At 41.7% G+C, this 15,268-nt stretch overlaps 1 protein-coding gene across 1 annotated transcript in view; it reads right to left on the bottom strand.

Annotated features, from left to right (window-relative positions):
* Positions 1 to 227: 227 nt before the first annotated feature.
* The window catches only part of adgrg2a (adhesion G protein-coupled receptor G2a), a 29,901-nt gene continuing 14,860 nt past the window's right edge, over positions 228 to 15,268 (bottom strand). The window contains exons 12-35 of the mRNA XM_074694037.1: positions 14,417 to 14,528; positions 14,273 to 14,331; positions 14,146 to 14,193; positions 12,928 to 12,995; positions 12,804 to 12,847; positions 12,693 to 12,723; positions 12,577 to 12,608; positions 12,366 to 12,493; positions 12,158 to 12,275; positions 8,177 to 11,979; positions 6,996 to 7,105; positions 6,774 to 6,910; positions 6,493 to 6,649; positions 6,241 to 6,396; positions 4,151 to 4,273; positions 4,036 to 4,081; positions 3,836 to 3,939; positions 3,617 to 3,741; positions 3,271 to 3,539; positions 3,097 to 3,196; positions 1,558 to 1,844; positions 1,369 to 1,470; positions 1,160 to 1,285; positions 228 to 1,082 (exon numbers count right to left, since the gene is read on the bottom strand). Coding sequence (XP_074550138.1) covers positions 979 to 1,082; positions 1,160 to 1,285; positions 1,369 to 1,470; positions 1,558 to 1,844; positions 3,097 to 3,196; positions 3,271 to 3,539; positions 3,617 to 3,741; positions 3,836 to 3,939; positions 4,036 to 4,081; positions 4,151 to 4,273; positions 6,241 to 6,396; positions 6,493 to 6,649; positions 6,774 to 6,910; positions 6,996 to 7,105; positions 8,177 to 11,979; positions 12,158 to 12,275; positions 12,366 to 12,493; positions 12,577 to 12,608; positions 12,693 to 12,723; positions 12,804 to 12,847; positions 12,928 to 12,995; positions 14,146 to 14,193; positions 14,273 to 14,331; positions 14,417 to 14,528 — 6,389 coding nt within the window. The 3' untranslated portion in view covers positions 228 to 978. The remainder of the gene's footprint in view (positions 1,083 to 1,159; positions 1,286 to 1,368; positions 1,471 to 1,557; positions 1,845 to 3,096; positions 3,197 to 3,270; positions 3,540 to 3,616; positions 3,742 to 3,835; positions 3,940 to 4,035; positions 4,082 to 4,150; positions 4,274 to 6,240; positions 6,397 to 6,492; positions 6,650 to 6,773; positions 6,911 to 6,995; positions 7,106 to 8,176; positions 11,980 to 12,157; positions 12,276 to 12,365; positions 12,494 to 12,576; positions 12,609 to 12,692; positions 12,724 to 12,803; positions 12,848 to 12,927; positions 12,996 to 14,145; positions 14,194 to 14,272; positions 14,332 to 14,416; positions 14,529 to 15,268) is intronic.

The following is a 15,268-nucleotide window of genomic DNA, read 5'->3' as shown; positions in this document are numbered from 1 at the left end:
ATTCTGATTTTTTTGACTATCATGCCTTCTTACTTTTGGACTAACAAGCCTTTTTACTCACAGACTAACTGGCCTTGTAAATATTTTGACTGTCATGCCTTCATGGTAACAGGCCATCTTATTTTCTGACTAGTGGGCCTTCTGATTTCCTGACTGACTTGCCCTCTGATTTTTCTGTCAAAGAGCCTTCTGACTAACCCGCTTTCTGTTTTTCTGAATAAAGAATAACAGGTCTTTTGATTTTCAGACTAACAAGCCTTCTGACAGTGGCTCCCTTGAAATCTCATCTCTCCAGCTGCTCTCAGATCTTAAATCTAAATCTTCAATCGAGCTGGAGTTCCTCAGGGTTCTGTCTTCGGTCCTCTTCTGTTTGTTATTAATCAGCTTTGTCTTCACTGAACATCTGTTAATTTAACATCAGTTTCCAAAGTTTGTAATAAATTAGCATCAATGCCTCTGAAAACTTCCTGAAGAAGGTCTGAAACGCTGCTGTTTGAATTTTCCTGTGGGTCAGACGGTGTTCGGGATCTTTCTGGAAAAAAAATCTGCTTTGGATCCTTTTTTCTTTTGAACATCAGTTTCTTCCCAGCTCCATTGGTCAACCAAACCTTTCTCCTTCTCTGGTTTCTTCAACTTTGAAACTCTGCCTTGTACGGTGGCCTGCTGGGCCATGAGAGGCAGGTATGAATAATTATCATTAATATTTCTAAGTGAAGCAGATCAGCAGATTCACGGCGACATAGAAAGCACAGTTAGCAGCAAGTATATCTCCTTACATCCTTCAGTCGAGCTTTTCCTTCATGTTTCCTTCATGTTTCCTTCATGTTTCCTTCATGTTTCCTTAAATCCTTCATCTCCTGGAGGATTTCTGCTTCCTGTCAGTGTCTCTTTGCTTTCAGATGCAGGAGACAGACCGTCCTCCTGACTCTAACACTAGATCATTTCTGCGTTCGATCCTGAAAGTTTTTCCGCCGGTCGTCAGTCGGCTCCTGCCTGCAGCGCCATGTTCCTCCAGTGGATCTCGTTGAGTACGACGTCGCTGTTTGAGCCGTCTGATATCCCGCTGTCTGCAAACACGGAGCCTGTGGAGAGACCGGAGTGAAATCAGTGTTTCAAACATGAAGCGGGTCAGGTGTTGGAGTCAGACCTGTGAACGTACCGCTGCTGTTGGTGGCGTCGCTGGTGACCGAGGAGCTGCGAGAGGTGAGGTGAGGGGCGGAGCTGGACCCTGTCGCCAGAGACAGATTCCTGTTGTTGTTGTTGTGCGTGGCCGTTCGACTCCACTCTGCAGGACAGACGACGCAAAGATTCATTAATCGGTGAGGAAAAGTTCCTGGAACCACCGCCCTGATCTGTCCAGGTACCCACCTGAGTTTTCAGCCAATCGCAGCCGCCCACAGCACAGGTAAGTCCTCCACTGCTTCCGGACGTTCTCCTTGATCGCGCAGTGGAAGATGAAGATGAGGAAACCTGCGCAGAGGGAAGGTTAGTCAGCTTGTTTCTCTCTAAGGTTTTAATCTGTAGACGTAGAGCTCAGCGTGTGATCATGTGACCGACCTTGTAAAGAGTTGAAAATGGAGAAGAGGTAAACGAACGGCAGGTAGAGCGGCCCCCAGGCGAACAGGGCGAACCCCCAGGTGAGCCCGAGCAGGATGACCAGGCCGGCGATGCTGCGCAGGTCCGTCATCACCCCCCGGTTTGGAGACTGGTTCTGGGGGTTCTGCCTCTTGATGCGGGCCAGCTGGACCATGACCAGGATGAAGACCAGGAGGCACAGGCTGAAGACGAGGAGGAAGTAGGCGACGACGCCCACATAGAAGGCGATGTCGTCACGGAGCCAGCAGCTACACGGAGAGATGAGGAGACGGAGAATTTAACATGTTTCTGTGAGTTTGTTCAACATGAATTCAACAACCAGGAAGTTTGTTTTGAGTCCAGGTCGAGTTCATTTGGCGACTAAATCTACGGTGGCCCTGAAGTGCAAAACGAAACAGAAAAAACAAAACACAAAAAGAAGAAGAAGTCCGCCGAAGATGACACTTCCTTCTTCTTCTTCCTCTTTTTCTTTTGTGGGTTTTCTTGGCAGTTGGCAAGCAACAAATTGGTGCATTACTGCCACCATGTGGCATGTTAGGTAACACTACCATTTTGGGATTTATTTTTTTGTGTTTGAATGCTTTCTTTTGTGTTTGTATTCTTTTTGTGTGTGTTTTGTGTGACTTTTCTTTTTCTCTATGTGAGGTTTCCTTTTTTGTTTGTGTTTTCTTTTTTCTCTGTGTTGTGTTTTTTGTTTGTGTTTTCTTTTATTGTGTGTGAGTTTTCTTTTTTGTGTGAGGTTTTTTGTGTGTGAGTTTTCTTTTTTCCGTGTGTGTTTCCTTTTTTGTGTGGGTGTTTTTCCCTTTTTGGGTGATTTTCCTTTTTTTGTTTGAGTTTTCTTTTTTTGTGTGTGAGTTTTCTTTTTTTGTGTGTGAGTTTTCTTTTTTTGTGTGTGAGTTTTCTTTTTTGTGTGTGAGTTTTCTTTTTTTGTGTGTGAGTTTTCTTTTTTGTGTGTGAGTTTTCTTTTTTTGTGTGTGAGTTTTCTTTTTTTTTGTGAGTTTTTTTTTTTGCGAGTGAGTTTGCTTTTTTTCCTTTTTTTGCATGATTTTTCTTTTTTTGTGTGTGAGTTTTCTTTTTCGTTTTTGTGTTTTCTTTTTTGTGTGTGAGTTTTCTTTTTTGTGTGTGAGTTTTCTTTTTTTGTGTGTGTTTTCTTTTTTGTGTGAGTTTTTTTTTATGTGAGTTTTCTTTTTTGTGTGAGTTTTTTTTTTATGTGAGTTTTCTTTTTTGTGTGAGTTTTTTTTTGCAAGTGAGTTTTCTTTTTTGTTTTTGTGTTTTCTTTTTTGTGTGTGAGTTTTCTTTTTTTGTGTGTGAGTTTTCTTTTTTTTTGTGAGTTTTTTTTTTTTTTGCGAGTGAGTTTGCACTTTAGGGCCACCGTACCATGATTATGCCTCAATGTGCAGGATGCAGCTTCAGGAAATCTTCTTCTCTTTTGGACCAATCAGGTCTTTTATTTCCTGAAACCTGACAATGAAAGCAGGTGAACATTCAGGTGTGACTCACAAATCATCTGAGGTGCCGTCTGTGAATCTTCCGTACGTCACGAGGCCGTAGTTATCTTTGTCCACGGATATCACAACGATCACCACGATGAGCGGGACGCCTGCAGAGACCACCACGTTAAAAGATTCATCGACTGAAGCTGGTCTGACATAAACCGTTTCCTGTTTGTCTCACCCCAGCCAACCAGAGAGAACTTCAGCATGTATCTGCTCAGGTACGGAGTGAACACCTGCACCACGCTCAGGTACAAGTGCAGAGCCTCAAGCCCCGCCCACGTGAATGACGTCAGCAGGAAGTAGTGCAGGAAGAAGGCGGTGCTGGTGCACAGACCCACGGCCGGGTAGAGCGCCAGCCAGCCGTCCAGCAGGAAGACCAGGTTGAGGAGGAGGAGGGACATGCAGAGCTGGACCAGGATCTTGGCGGGGATGTCTCTGAGCAGCTTACTGCGGAGGAGGAAGAGTTTGTTATCCTGACGTTTAAAATCTATCATTTTAATAATGAAAACAAAGTGGAGTCTCACTCGAATAAGAGGTACGTCAGTAAGGTGAACGCCAGGAAAATAGCTGAGATCCCACATCCGATGTAGGTGATGAAGGTCAGAATCTGAGCGTGCTGACGGTCGGTTAATCCCTCTCTGGACAAATCCTGGATTAAAGAGAGAAAACACACGTAAACACACACAGAGAGTAACACATTTAACACTATAAAGTCCATTTATCTGAAATATTTGGGCAGATACCAGCAGGATAGCGAAGGCGGTGAGATGGCTGCAGCTGCAGATCGTCTTCTCGGCGGTGGCGTTGACGACGAAGCAGCCGTCAGAGCTCCAGCCTCCTCCGCCTCCTGAACCAGAAGAACCACATCAGTCAGAGAAATTAAATAAAAACCAGTTTGACGGCTCGGCTCATACAGAGCTCTACGTGGCGTACAGGAACTCACCGTTCTGAGTGAAGTCCCAAAACACACACGAGGCCGAGTGTTCCTCCTGATGAATAGATGAGATCTGAGACTCTGATTTCTAAATGTTTGAGGTAACTCACTGATCAACGCTCACATTAACAGGGTCCATGTTCCTGATGGTGAACTCGATGTTTTCTCTCAGGTTGCTAATCGACAGGTTGGACACGCTGGAGCCCAGGACTGGACTGACCACGGTCTGGTTTGTCAGGGAAGAATCCTGCAGAGAAACATGATGATGAAAAATGGATATTTAATCTGAATCTAAGTCTGAAGCTAAATTAGCTCAGCGATTCTGATTTTCTGACTAATGTGCCTTCTGAATTTCTGGCTACAGAGCCATCTCATATTCTGACTAACAAGCCTTCTAATTATCTCACTTTCAAGACTTCTGACTAATGTGCTTTTTGAATTTCTGGCTATCAGGCCTCCTCATTTTCTAACTTACAGGCTTAGTGGTTTTCTGGCTAATGCATCTTCTGATATCCTGACTTGAAGGCCTTTCAACTTTTCTGACAAATGAGCCTTCTAATTTGGTGACTAGCAGGCTTTCTGGCTAATTGAACCTCTATCTTTCTGACTAACACACCATATCTCCAATTGGCCTTTTAATTGTCTCACTAACAAGACTTTTGACTAATGTGCCCTCTGACTTTTTGGTGATTAGGCCTTCTAATTTTCTGACTTACAGGCCTTTTATTTTGTCTAACAAACGGACCTCTGATTTTCTGACTATCATGCCAATTGACTAATTAGCCTTCTTATTATCTCACTAAAAAAGACTTCTGACTAATGTGCCTTCTAAATTTCTGGCTATTAGCCCTAATTTTCTGACTTACAGGCTTTCTGGTTTTCTGACTAATGCCTCTTCTGATTTTCTGGCTCACAGGCCTTCATCTCTCAGACAAAGAGGCCTTCTGGTTTGCTGAGTAGCAGGCTTTCTGACTTAATGAACCTCTGATTTTCTGACTAACACACAATCTGACTAATCGGCCTTCTAATTATCGTATTAACAGGACTTCTGACTAATGTGCCTCCTGAAATTCTGGCTATCAGGGCGGCTAACTTCCCGACCAACAGGCCTTCTGAGTTACAGGCTTTCTGGTTTTCTGTCTAATGCCTTTTCTGATTTTCTGGCTTACAGGCCTTTTAAATTTCTGACTAATGGGCCTTCTGATTTGCTGAGTAGCAGGCCTTCTGACTTACTGAACCTCTGATTTTCTAAATAAAAACCATCTGACTGATTGGCCTTCTAATATGTCACTAACAAGCCATCTGACTAATGCACCTTCTGAATTTCTGGCGATAGGCCTCCTAATTTTCTGACTTACAGGCTTTCTGGTTTTCTGACTAATGCCTCTTCTGATTTTCTGACTAACACACCATCTGACTAATTGGCCTTCTAATATATCACTAACAAGCCATCTGACCAATGTGCCTTCTGATTTGCTGGCAATAAGGCGTCCCTGTTTTCTGACTTACACGCTTTCTGGTTTCTGACTAATGATTTTCTTTCAGGCCTTTTAATTTTTGAGACAAAGAGGCCTTCTGATTATCTGACTTGCAGGCTCTCTGACTAACTGGACCTCTGATTTTCTGACTAACACACCATTTGACCAATTGGCCTTCTGAGTGTCTCACTAACAGGCCATCTGACTAATGCGCCCTCTGAATTTCTGACCATTAGGCCTCCTTATTTTCTGACTTACAAGCCTTTAAATTTTCTTACCAATGGGCCTTCTAATTTGATGACTTATAGGCCTTTTGACTAACTGAACCTCTGATTTTGTGACTAACATGCTAAATGACTAATGTGCCTTCTAATTGTCTCACTAATAGGATTTCTGACTACTGCATCTTCTAAATTTCTGCCTTACAGGCTTTTTGGTTTTCTGACTAATGCCTCTTCTGATTTTTCTGACAAATAGGCCTTCTAAGTTGCTGACTTACAGGCCCTCTGACAAACTAAACCTCTGTTTGTCTGACTTACACACTATCTGACCAATTGGGCTTTTATTATCTCACTAACAGCCCATCTGACTAGTGCGCCTTCTGATTATCTGGCTAGTAGGCCTCCCAACTTTCTGACGTACAGGCCTTCTGATCTTCTGACTAACTGGCCTTCTGTTTATCTGACTGACTGGTCTCCTGAAGCTCACATTAGCTCACAGGTACTCTGGGAATCACCTGGAAGAGCGTGGGTCTGGTGTAGAAGGTGAACTGGACCCTGCTGGCCTGCCGCTGCTGGTCTGGACTGAGACCTGAGGTCAGGGAGGAGGGCAGGAACACAGACCCCAGAGCTGAGTCTGAGCGTCTGTTCAGAGATCTGCCGACGGCGCGGAGCTGGAAGCAGAGACACAGACCGACAAAGGAGTTACAGAAAAGGAAACTTTTGCACTTTTTTTTAATGAACGTCAGATAATAATGAGTCTCGTTCACCTGAACGTTGTTGGTGTTGAAAATGTTCACTGATGTCGCTGGAAAGTTCGTCCCGTCCACCGTCCTCACCGCCAGCACCAGAGCGTCTGAGGGGAGGATCGCTCTGTCGCCGCTTACGACCAGCTTCACGCCGAGGTCGTCCACCACCTGAATCAGCCTGGGAGCAGGAACCACGACAAACCAATGAGGAATCTTAAAACAACGTGGAGTGTGTGTGTGTGTGTGTGTGTGTGTGTGTGTGTGTGTGTGTGTGTGTGTGTGTGTGTGTGTGTGAGCTGTACCTGTTAGCAGACGACGAGAGCACCGCTGAATCGCCCTCCATCAGGTTGGCGACGATGTTGATAGCTTTTTGTCCCAAAGACTGAGAGACAGTCGGGCCTTCCAGAAGCTTCTCCAACTGCCCGACAACCTGCTCCACCTGAAACGTCGACCACTTACTCCAACACCACAGTTTCCACAATCTATTTCTCTAAAGACTCCATCTTTGATGAGTAAACCCTGACCTGTGAGGAGTTCAGCTGCGACGCGTCCTGTGTTTGGTTCAGCAGCTGGTTCGCCTGTTCCTCCTGGCTCTGGTTGGGGTCTGCTGTGGTTCTCGTTGTTGTCTCAACACCTTAAAAATGGAGACGGAAACTTGTCAAGGCAGAGGAACAAACTGCTCAAGTTTAAATATCAACTAAGTTTATAAATTAATCCATGAAGTAGAGGATGATGTTTGAAATTTGAGCCGGAAAAGAAGAGCATCCCACGCTAAGGGCCTGTTTCCACTACAAGCATTATTTGCACTGACTGCTCTCACAACCTCAGCTTTACAAGGAAAAGCCATGAAAGTTGTGTCACAGTACTTTCTCTTCCTAAAATGAGAGAAGTTGACTATGAATTGCCAAGGATAGTTTCTTTAAACCTGGAAGGTTTTTCCAAGGAAAGTGTGAACCTGAATGATCCGTTAGGGTATATTCCCACTGATATGGACAGGGGTGCTTCAGAAATTGAAAATATCTATCAAACTTTCAGATGCTGTGAGTGAAACAACAGTTAAAGTTTGATGCTTTGGACATTTTATTGCCAATCACAATCAGTTCTAAAATCACTAAGCTGCCATGTTTCGCCGACACAAAATAATGTGAGTAGTGGAAACAGGCCCTTACAGCTTGTGTCTGTTTTTTCCAGTAACACATCTTTTTCTTTACCTCACTTCTTCCAAAATCAAAAAGGAGCAGAACTTGCTTCCCTGATATCAAATTTGTCAACAGTAACAGCAGAAGAAAAAATACTAGGACTGGTTTTTGGAGGTCATAACTCGCGGATGTAAGTGTGGATCTGCGGCTAAGACCATTTTCTTTATATTTTGTCATTTACTCTTTTGATTTTAGAGATTATCATCAATCTCTCTGAAAACTTCCTCACACAACTTTTTTTAATTTTGAGATAAGGATCAGGCATGAAACCATTGAAAAAAACATTTAATGGTGAAAGGGGAAAATAGAAAGTGCTAATATATGCTCTCTCAATTTGAAGTTGAGGGTTCAGCTAGCACCATAATGCTATCAGTGGACACAGGCCCTTATTGATACAGAAATCATAACAGTTACAAACTTAAAATTGAACCAATTCTTGGTGATTTATCCACCATATCAGACACTTAAAGCCAAGCTGAAATTGTTGAATTTTCAAATGTACCGACCTGGTTTTGTGGTGGTTTTCCTGGTTTGGGTGGCGGTGGATGTAGCAGAAGTTGTTGGAAGTTTTGCAGCAGTGTTGTTAATCTGGGTCAGAAGTGTAGTTGTAGTAACTTTGGTGGTTGTAGTTGTGGTTGTGGTTGTGGTTTTGGTTGTAGAAGTAGCCGGAGCTGTTGCCGTTGTTGGCTGTACTCCTGGTCTGTCAGTTGTTACACCCGTGACTGTGGTTAAACTGCTCGTCGTCAAAGTCGTGTTGAAGCTGTTTCCTGCTGTTACACTGTGATCTTGGGTGGGACTGACATCAGTGGGAGCTGCAGTGAAGTTGGTGTTGTCAGTCACTGTCAGGTTGTTTGTTAGTGCGACTGTTGCTTCAGTGCTGCTGCTCACAGTTGTTGCTTCATCAGTTTTTCTTGCAGTTGTAGTTGTAGTCAGATCTATCCCAGAAACAGTAGAGTTTTGCTGTATTTCCCCAACATGTGTAGTGCTGACATGTGATGTGGTTGTAGCTGTAGTTACGTTGTGAAGCACGCTGACGTTAGTGGAAGTTGTAACAGGGCTGATGGTTGTGTTAGCTGCTGGAGTTGAACTGTTGCTTTCTGCTGTAGTCAGGTTGTACACTGTGGTGTGGTTGTTGGGGGATGTAGTTGCATTGAATTGTGTGGTGTTGTTGTTAGCGGCTGTAAATGGGCTGATTGTTGAGTTAACGGTTGTGTTTGCTGTTGTTGAGCTGAACTCTGTCGTGTGATTGCCGGTGGCTGTAGCTGTGAGATTGGGAGACGATGTAAATGTGTTGGGTGTAGTTACGTTGTACTCTACAGTTTGATTTGGAGAAGCTGTTACAGTACCTGTCTGATTGTGTAAGCTCCTGTTGTCACCTATGATTGTTGAGTTGTTTTCTGTTATGTTGTTGTTGTTGTTTACAGATGTGCTGTTGTCTGTGAGGTCGGGAGTAGGTGTGATTGTGCTTCCTGTTGAATTACTTTCAAAGGAATTATTGTTCAGGGTCCTGTTGTTGTTTGCCATGGTTACGCTGTACACTGTTGTGTGATTCTTGGCGGCCTCAGTGACATTGTTCCCTGACGTAGGTGACGGTGTAAATGTGCTGACTGTTGATTCACCAGTAGTAGTGACATTTTCTGTTGTTTCATTCGGAGAAGGTGTTGCTGTGCTGGCTGTAAATACATCGTTGATTGTTGTATCATTTGGAGGTGTTGTGGAAATACTGGCTGTAGTTGTGTTGTGTTTTCCATCACCCAGAGAAGTGGTTAAAGGGGTTGCTGTTGTTGCATTGTTAAATTCATCTGAAGTGAATGTGTCAACTGTAGTTACATTGTAGACTCTTGTATTAGTGGTAGAAGTTGTCAGTGTTTTGGTTGTAGTTACGCTGTTGATAGTTGTGTCATTTAGTGGAGATGTAAACCCTGTAGTGATGCTGGAGGCTGTAGTTTCATGTGGTGAAGTAGTTAGCGGGTTTTCTGTTGTACTGTTGATGATTGTTGTAACATCTGGAGATGGTGTGAACATGTCAGTTGTAACAGGGTTATTTCCTGTTGTGTTTCTTGGTGAATCTGTTGTCACATTAAAGACTCTCGTATCACTTGTAGCCGTTGTCAGTGCTTCAACTATAGTTATATTGTAAACTGTCGTATCATCCAGAAGAGGTGTAGTTGCTGTAGTTACATTGGTTGTAGGGCTGTGTCCAGTTGCAGTTAAGGCATTTGTTGTTGTTCTGTTGTTGGTTGTTGCATCACTTGGAGAGGGTGTTGTCGTCCTGGCTGTTGTTATGTTGTATGTTGTAGTATCATGTTGAGAAGCAGTTGTCAGGTTTTTGGTTGTGCTGTTTTTCATCGTTGTATTACTCTGATAAGGTGTAACTGTTTGGACTGTAGTAACATTGTCGATTGTTGTGTAATTGGGCAAAGGAGTAAATGCTGCAGTTATATTGTAAGTTGTAGCATCATGTTGTTTGACTGTTGCACTGTTGTTAACTGTTGTATCATTTGGAGAAACCGTAGACGTGATGACTGTTGTGACATTGTAGACTCTTGTACTAACTGTGGCAGTTGTATCTCTTTCAACTGCTGTTACATTGTTGATCGAATCAGTTGTGAAAGGAGTCACTGTGTTGGCTGTAGTCACATTGTTGATTGTTGCATCACTTGGAGAAGAAACCAACGTGCTGGCTGTAGTTATGTTGTAGGACGTTGTGTCATGTGGAGTAGTGCTTAACTTGTTTGCTGTTGTTATGTTGTTGATTGTAGCATCACTTGGAGAAAGTGTAACTGTTCCAGTTGTAGTTACGTTGTAGTTGTTAAGTGTTGTATCAGTTGGAGGTGTCAAAGTGTTGTGTATCGTTGTATCATGTAGGGAGGTTGTTAACAGGTTTTCTGTTGTGACTTCGATTGTTGGAGAAGGTGTAACTGTTTCAGATGTAGTTATGTTGTAGAGTCTTGTATCATCTGTAAAAGCTGTCACAGTGTTGTCTATTGTTAGGTTGTTTATTGTTGTATCACTTTGAGAAGGTTTAACTGTTTCAGTTGTCACATTGTTGACACTGGAATCACTTGGAGAAGCTGTCACAGTGTTGGTTGTAGTTACGTTGTAGCTGGTTGTACCATGTAAAGAAGTTGTTAAAGTATTTGCTGTTGTTGCGTTGTTGATTTTTGGAGAAGGTGTAAATGTTTCAGCTGTAGTAACGTTGTAGACTGTTGTTTCATGTGTAGAAGGACTCAGTGTTTTGGCTGTAGTCACGTTGTAGAGTCTTGTATCACCTGTAAAAGCTGTCACAGTGTTGTCTGTAGTTAGGTTGCTTATTGTTGTATCACTTTGAGAAGGTGTAACTGTTTCAGTTGACACATTATTGACTCTGGAATCACTTGAAGAAGCTGTCACAGTGTTGTCTGTAGTTACGTTGTAGCTGGTTGTTCCATGTAGAGAAGTTGTCAAAGGGTTTGCTGTTGTTGCATTGTTGATTTTTGGAGAAGGTGTAACTGTTTTGGTTGTAACACTGTTGATTGTTGAATCACCTGGAGAAGCTGTCACAGTGTTGGCTGTAGTTACATTGTAGCTTGTTGTACCATGTAGAGAAGTTGTTACATGGCTCATTGTTGTTGTGTTGTTGATTTCTGGAGAAGGTGTAACTGTTTCGGTTGTTACAATTGTTGAATCACCTGGAGAAGCTGTCACAGTGTTGGCTGTAGTTACGTTGTAGCTGGTTGTACCATGTAGAGAAGTTGTCACATGGCTCACTGTTGTTGTGTTGCTGATTTCTGGAGAAGGTGTGACTGTTTCAGTTGTTGTTACACTGTTGATTGTTGAATCATTTGCAGGAGTTGTAAATGTGTCAGTTATAACAGAGCTGCTCTCAGTTGTGTTACCTGGTGATTGTATTCTTACACCAGAGGCGGTTGTACTTTTTGCAGATGATGTGAGTGTTTCATGTGTAGTCGTGCCATCTGGAGATGGTGTTGATGTCTGAAGTGTACTGATCTGTAATTCTGTTGTGTTTTGATTCACTGTGGGTGTGTTTTTAGTCCGTGTGGTTGTCAGTGACGTGGTTTTTGGAGATGGGGTTGTAACGCTCGCTGTGAGTGGAGTTGTTGTGTTTGGCTGAGCCGACACAATTGTTTGTGGCGCTGCTGTAGTGCCCCCATCTGTTGTGTGACTTCTGTCAGTAACAGACGGCCGTAAAGTTCCTGGAGTGGCAGTGATGTCATCGTTGGATGGCGTTGTTGTGCTTTGATGGGTTGTTGGAGGCTCTGGAGTGCAGCTGTCGGTCATGAGAACAGCAAGGCTCTCATTCGGCTCACTGAGAAACAAAAATACAGTCGTGTAACTTATATCCAACATCCAGAATTGTTTGGATAAATTTCATAACTTGTTTAACTTCAGGAGCAAAGATGCTTCTTTTAGCGTTTCAGTATTCACACCCACTATACCTGAAATTCCCAGATGACTAAAGATTTATTCATTATCTATTCATTTACCATCTCAGCAGAGTGGGGTCTGGTTGGCAGACGTCAGAGGCCTGAAGGTCACTGGCGACCCAGGTCAAGTTAGACGCCAACAGAGTTTGGATACTTAAACCAGGAGAACCACAAACCACTGCAGACAGACAGGTTCATCATCAGTGTTCATTTATAAATATGTGAATTTAAGGAATTTAAGGAGAAATGTACAAGACTACACACTCACTCATGCGAGTTAGCGGCCTCTCGCTTGTTATATCACGCCATGAATCGATGGCTTGTTGCAGACGGATGCTTAAGAGGCAACCATCGACCGGAGCAGACATTTCCAGGATCACCATGCAGCTGTCCAACCTACAGAGCAGCAAAAAGAGTATTTTACATTCAAAGCCATCGAAAGCACATTTTCCAGAGAGAAGCCTCTAAGAGCTTTTTACCTCTGCCGTGTCCCATGGCATTCCAGGTGAGCCTGATGGATTAAAATATTCAGATTATCAGTTTAAGCAGATTAATGAGGTGTTGAAAGATGTGTGTAAGACAGAAAACTTTTTACCTTGTTTTGATTAAAAAAATCCTGGCACAGACTGAAAGAAAGAGTTTTTCACATTTAATAAAACTCCTTCAAGACCAGGGATACCAACAATAGAAGCGTAGAGAGACTCACCCTGATGCTCTGTCACAAATGTGTGTAAGAGCAAGTCTTGCTAACTGTTAGAAAAAGTAAAAAAAAAGTCAGCAGGAAGTTTAAAGAATGAGATGTTAATGATACTGTTCTGTGATTTAGGTACCTTGGTTTTAAGGGTCTTGACAGTGACAGAAGGTCCGTTGATGCTGATCCTGATGGCGTAAAACTGGCCTAAAGGAGAAAAACAGTGAAGAGGTTCAGCTTGGAAATTGTACTGTTAGCTTAGCAATAATCAAATGCTTAATATGGGGGTTAGCATCCTACAGCAGGGGTCTGCAACCTTTACTCTCATAGGAGCCATTTTTCCTCAGCTCACCTGGATTAAAGTCAATTCAGAGCCACAAAATGAGCTTTATCTTCACAACAAAGACTAAAAAAAGTGTAAAAAATTCTTTACATAATTATAATTTAATGAATAATTATAAAAACTAGAAGTTATTGCATAGTTTATGAATTTTACATGTGATGTCTTGTTTTTTTTATTTCAAATACATTTCCAACAAATAAAAAATCTGCAAAAATTTCAACAAATGTGATAAAAGAAAATATATTGCAAAATTAAAAAACAAAAGCATAATAAAAAAAAGTTAGAGTTAAAAAAAGACTATAAAATTGTATAAAAAGTTAAAACCTTGTGAATAATTCCAGAACAAGAAGTTTTCTTTTTAATTTTTAAAATTGTACAAGTGATGTCTTAGTTTTTATTTCTAATAAATTTGCAAAAAAAATTCAGGAAAAAATGTTGTGAATACAATTGCAAAAATTTTATTATTGTTTTTCAATTTCAAAAAGTTGCAAAAATGTCACAAATCTTCGAAAATTAAAAATCTCATAAATATTTCATTTTTAAAAGTTTTTAAAAATTCAAATAAAAAATAAATGAATTTGATAAATCAAAAAAAATTTAAAAATAACACTTGAATTTGCCAGCTTATATTGATAATGTGGCCCAAATTTTGTTGTTGTTTGCTAATGGCTTTATTGCAAGATGTGATGCATATTTAGTGTCAGTGTTTTCAATATTTTTTTACAAGGAGCCACTGCAAAGGAGTCAAAGTGCCGTATGAAGCTCCAGAGCCACAGCTTGGAGACCCTTGTCCTACACTGTAATAAATTACTATTGATTATCAAGGAAATATCCATGTAATAACCTGTTATGTTTAAATACAGCACTGTAAAAAAATGTCACCGTAAAGTAACAGTAAAACGCTGGCGACCCTGCTGCCAGCATTTTGCAGTGTTTTTTTTTTACAGTGTATAATTGAAACCTGCTTTTGCTTCCATGTTTCAGTTACCAGAGAGATAACACTCTGTTTCTCACCTGCAGCCTCACAGAACGCGCTGCAGTCACAAAATCGAGGAGCCACACCTGAGAAAAACAAAAACAACCCACAGTGATCCCAGCAGCAGAATCAGAAGAATCATAATAATGTGTTTGTGCGACTCACTGCTGCAGGAGTCCGTCTTCGTCTGCAGGACGGGGTCAGAGTTCGGCTCGATGACGGAGCTGAGGGAACAAACGCTGATCAGATACACACATCAGGGACACAGAGATGGGAATGAATCACTTTAAGATAGAAAACACTGCTCACCATGTCAGCCTGGAGGGTTCGCTCATCTGACACAGAGCCTCTAAGGGAGATGAGGACGTGCACCTCATGAATCCACCATTAGAGGGCAGCATGTCCTCACAAAGATCCCGACCTGGAGGGCAGAAAATGAGTAAGCTTTAATGCAAAATGAGAATATTTCTGTGACTTGTAGATACTTTTTTCAGTCTTTATTAAATCTCAGAGCTGAGTGAGAATTTTAGAGAAAATTTAGGCTTAAACTGAGATTTGATCAAGGTTTATTTTCAGGTTTTGGTGAGGCACTCAGATGGAACGTGGTTTGGGGGGACAGAAATATTTATGAGTCCCCTTAAGTTAGAAAAACAAACATCTGTGTGTGTGCTTGTTTTTCTATCTTTCTAAGGACTAGAATTTTTTTTTCAGCTGTGATGACGGGGACATTCTTTGGATTGGTGATTCCAAACCTGTGGGCCATGCCCCCTGGTGGGGCGCGAAGGAATTGCAAGTAGGCCGCCAAATCATTTCCAATTTTTTTTGCTGTATAAAAATTAAAATATACAGAATAATGTCTTGAATGTTTAAACTGATTTACATCTAGAGGATATTAAACATTTTCATATATTCTTTTGGAACAGTCTGCCTCTTAATATCAGGGCACAGACTACGGACAGCTTTAAATGTCTTCTTAAGACTTATTTTTTTGCATTGGCTTTAATACAGGTTAGGCAAGACATACAGGGTTTTATTTTCTTTTATTCATTGTCACTTTTATTTATTTATTCTTGTCTTCTACTATTTATTGTATCTTTTACCTACCCACTGTTTTAAATCATTCTCATTAACGTTTGTTTTAATTGATTGTGTTTTTATTGA

This window comes from Halichoeres trimaculatus, unplaced genomic scaffold (assembly GCF_033239565.1).
Source record: "Halichoeres trimaculatus isolate MK-OKI-2021-1 unplaced genomic scaffold, fHalTri1.1 fHalTri1_scaffold_18, whole genome shotgun sequence".
NCBI lineage: Eukaryota > Metazoa > Chordata > Actinopteri > Labriformes > Labridae > Halichoeres > Halichoeres trimaculatus.
The sequence above is the reverse complement of the archived record's forward strand: the minus strand, read 5'-3'. Positions and strand labels throughout refer to the sequence as shown.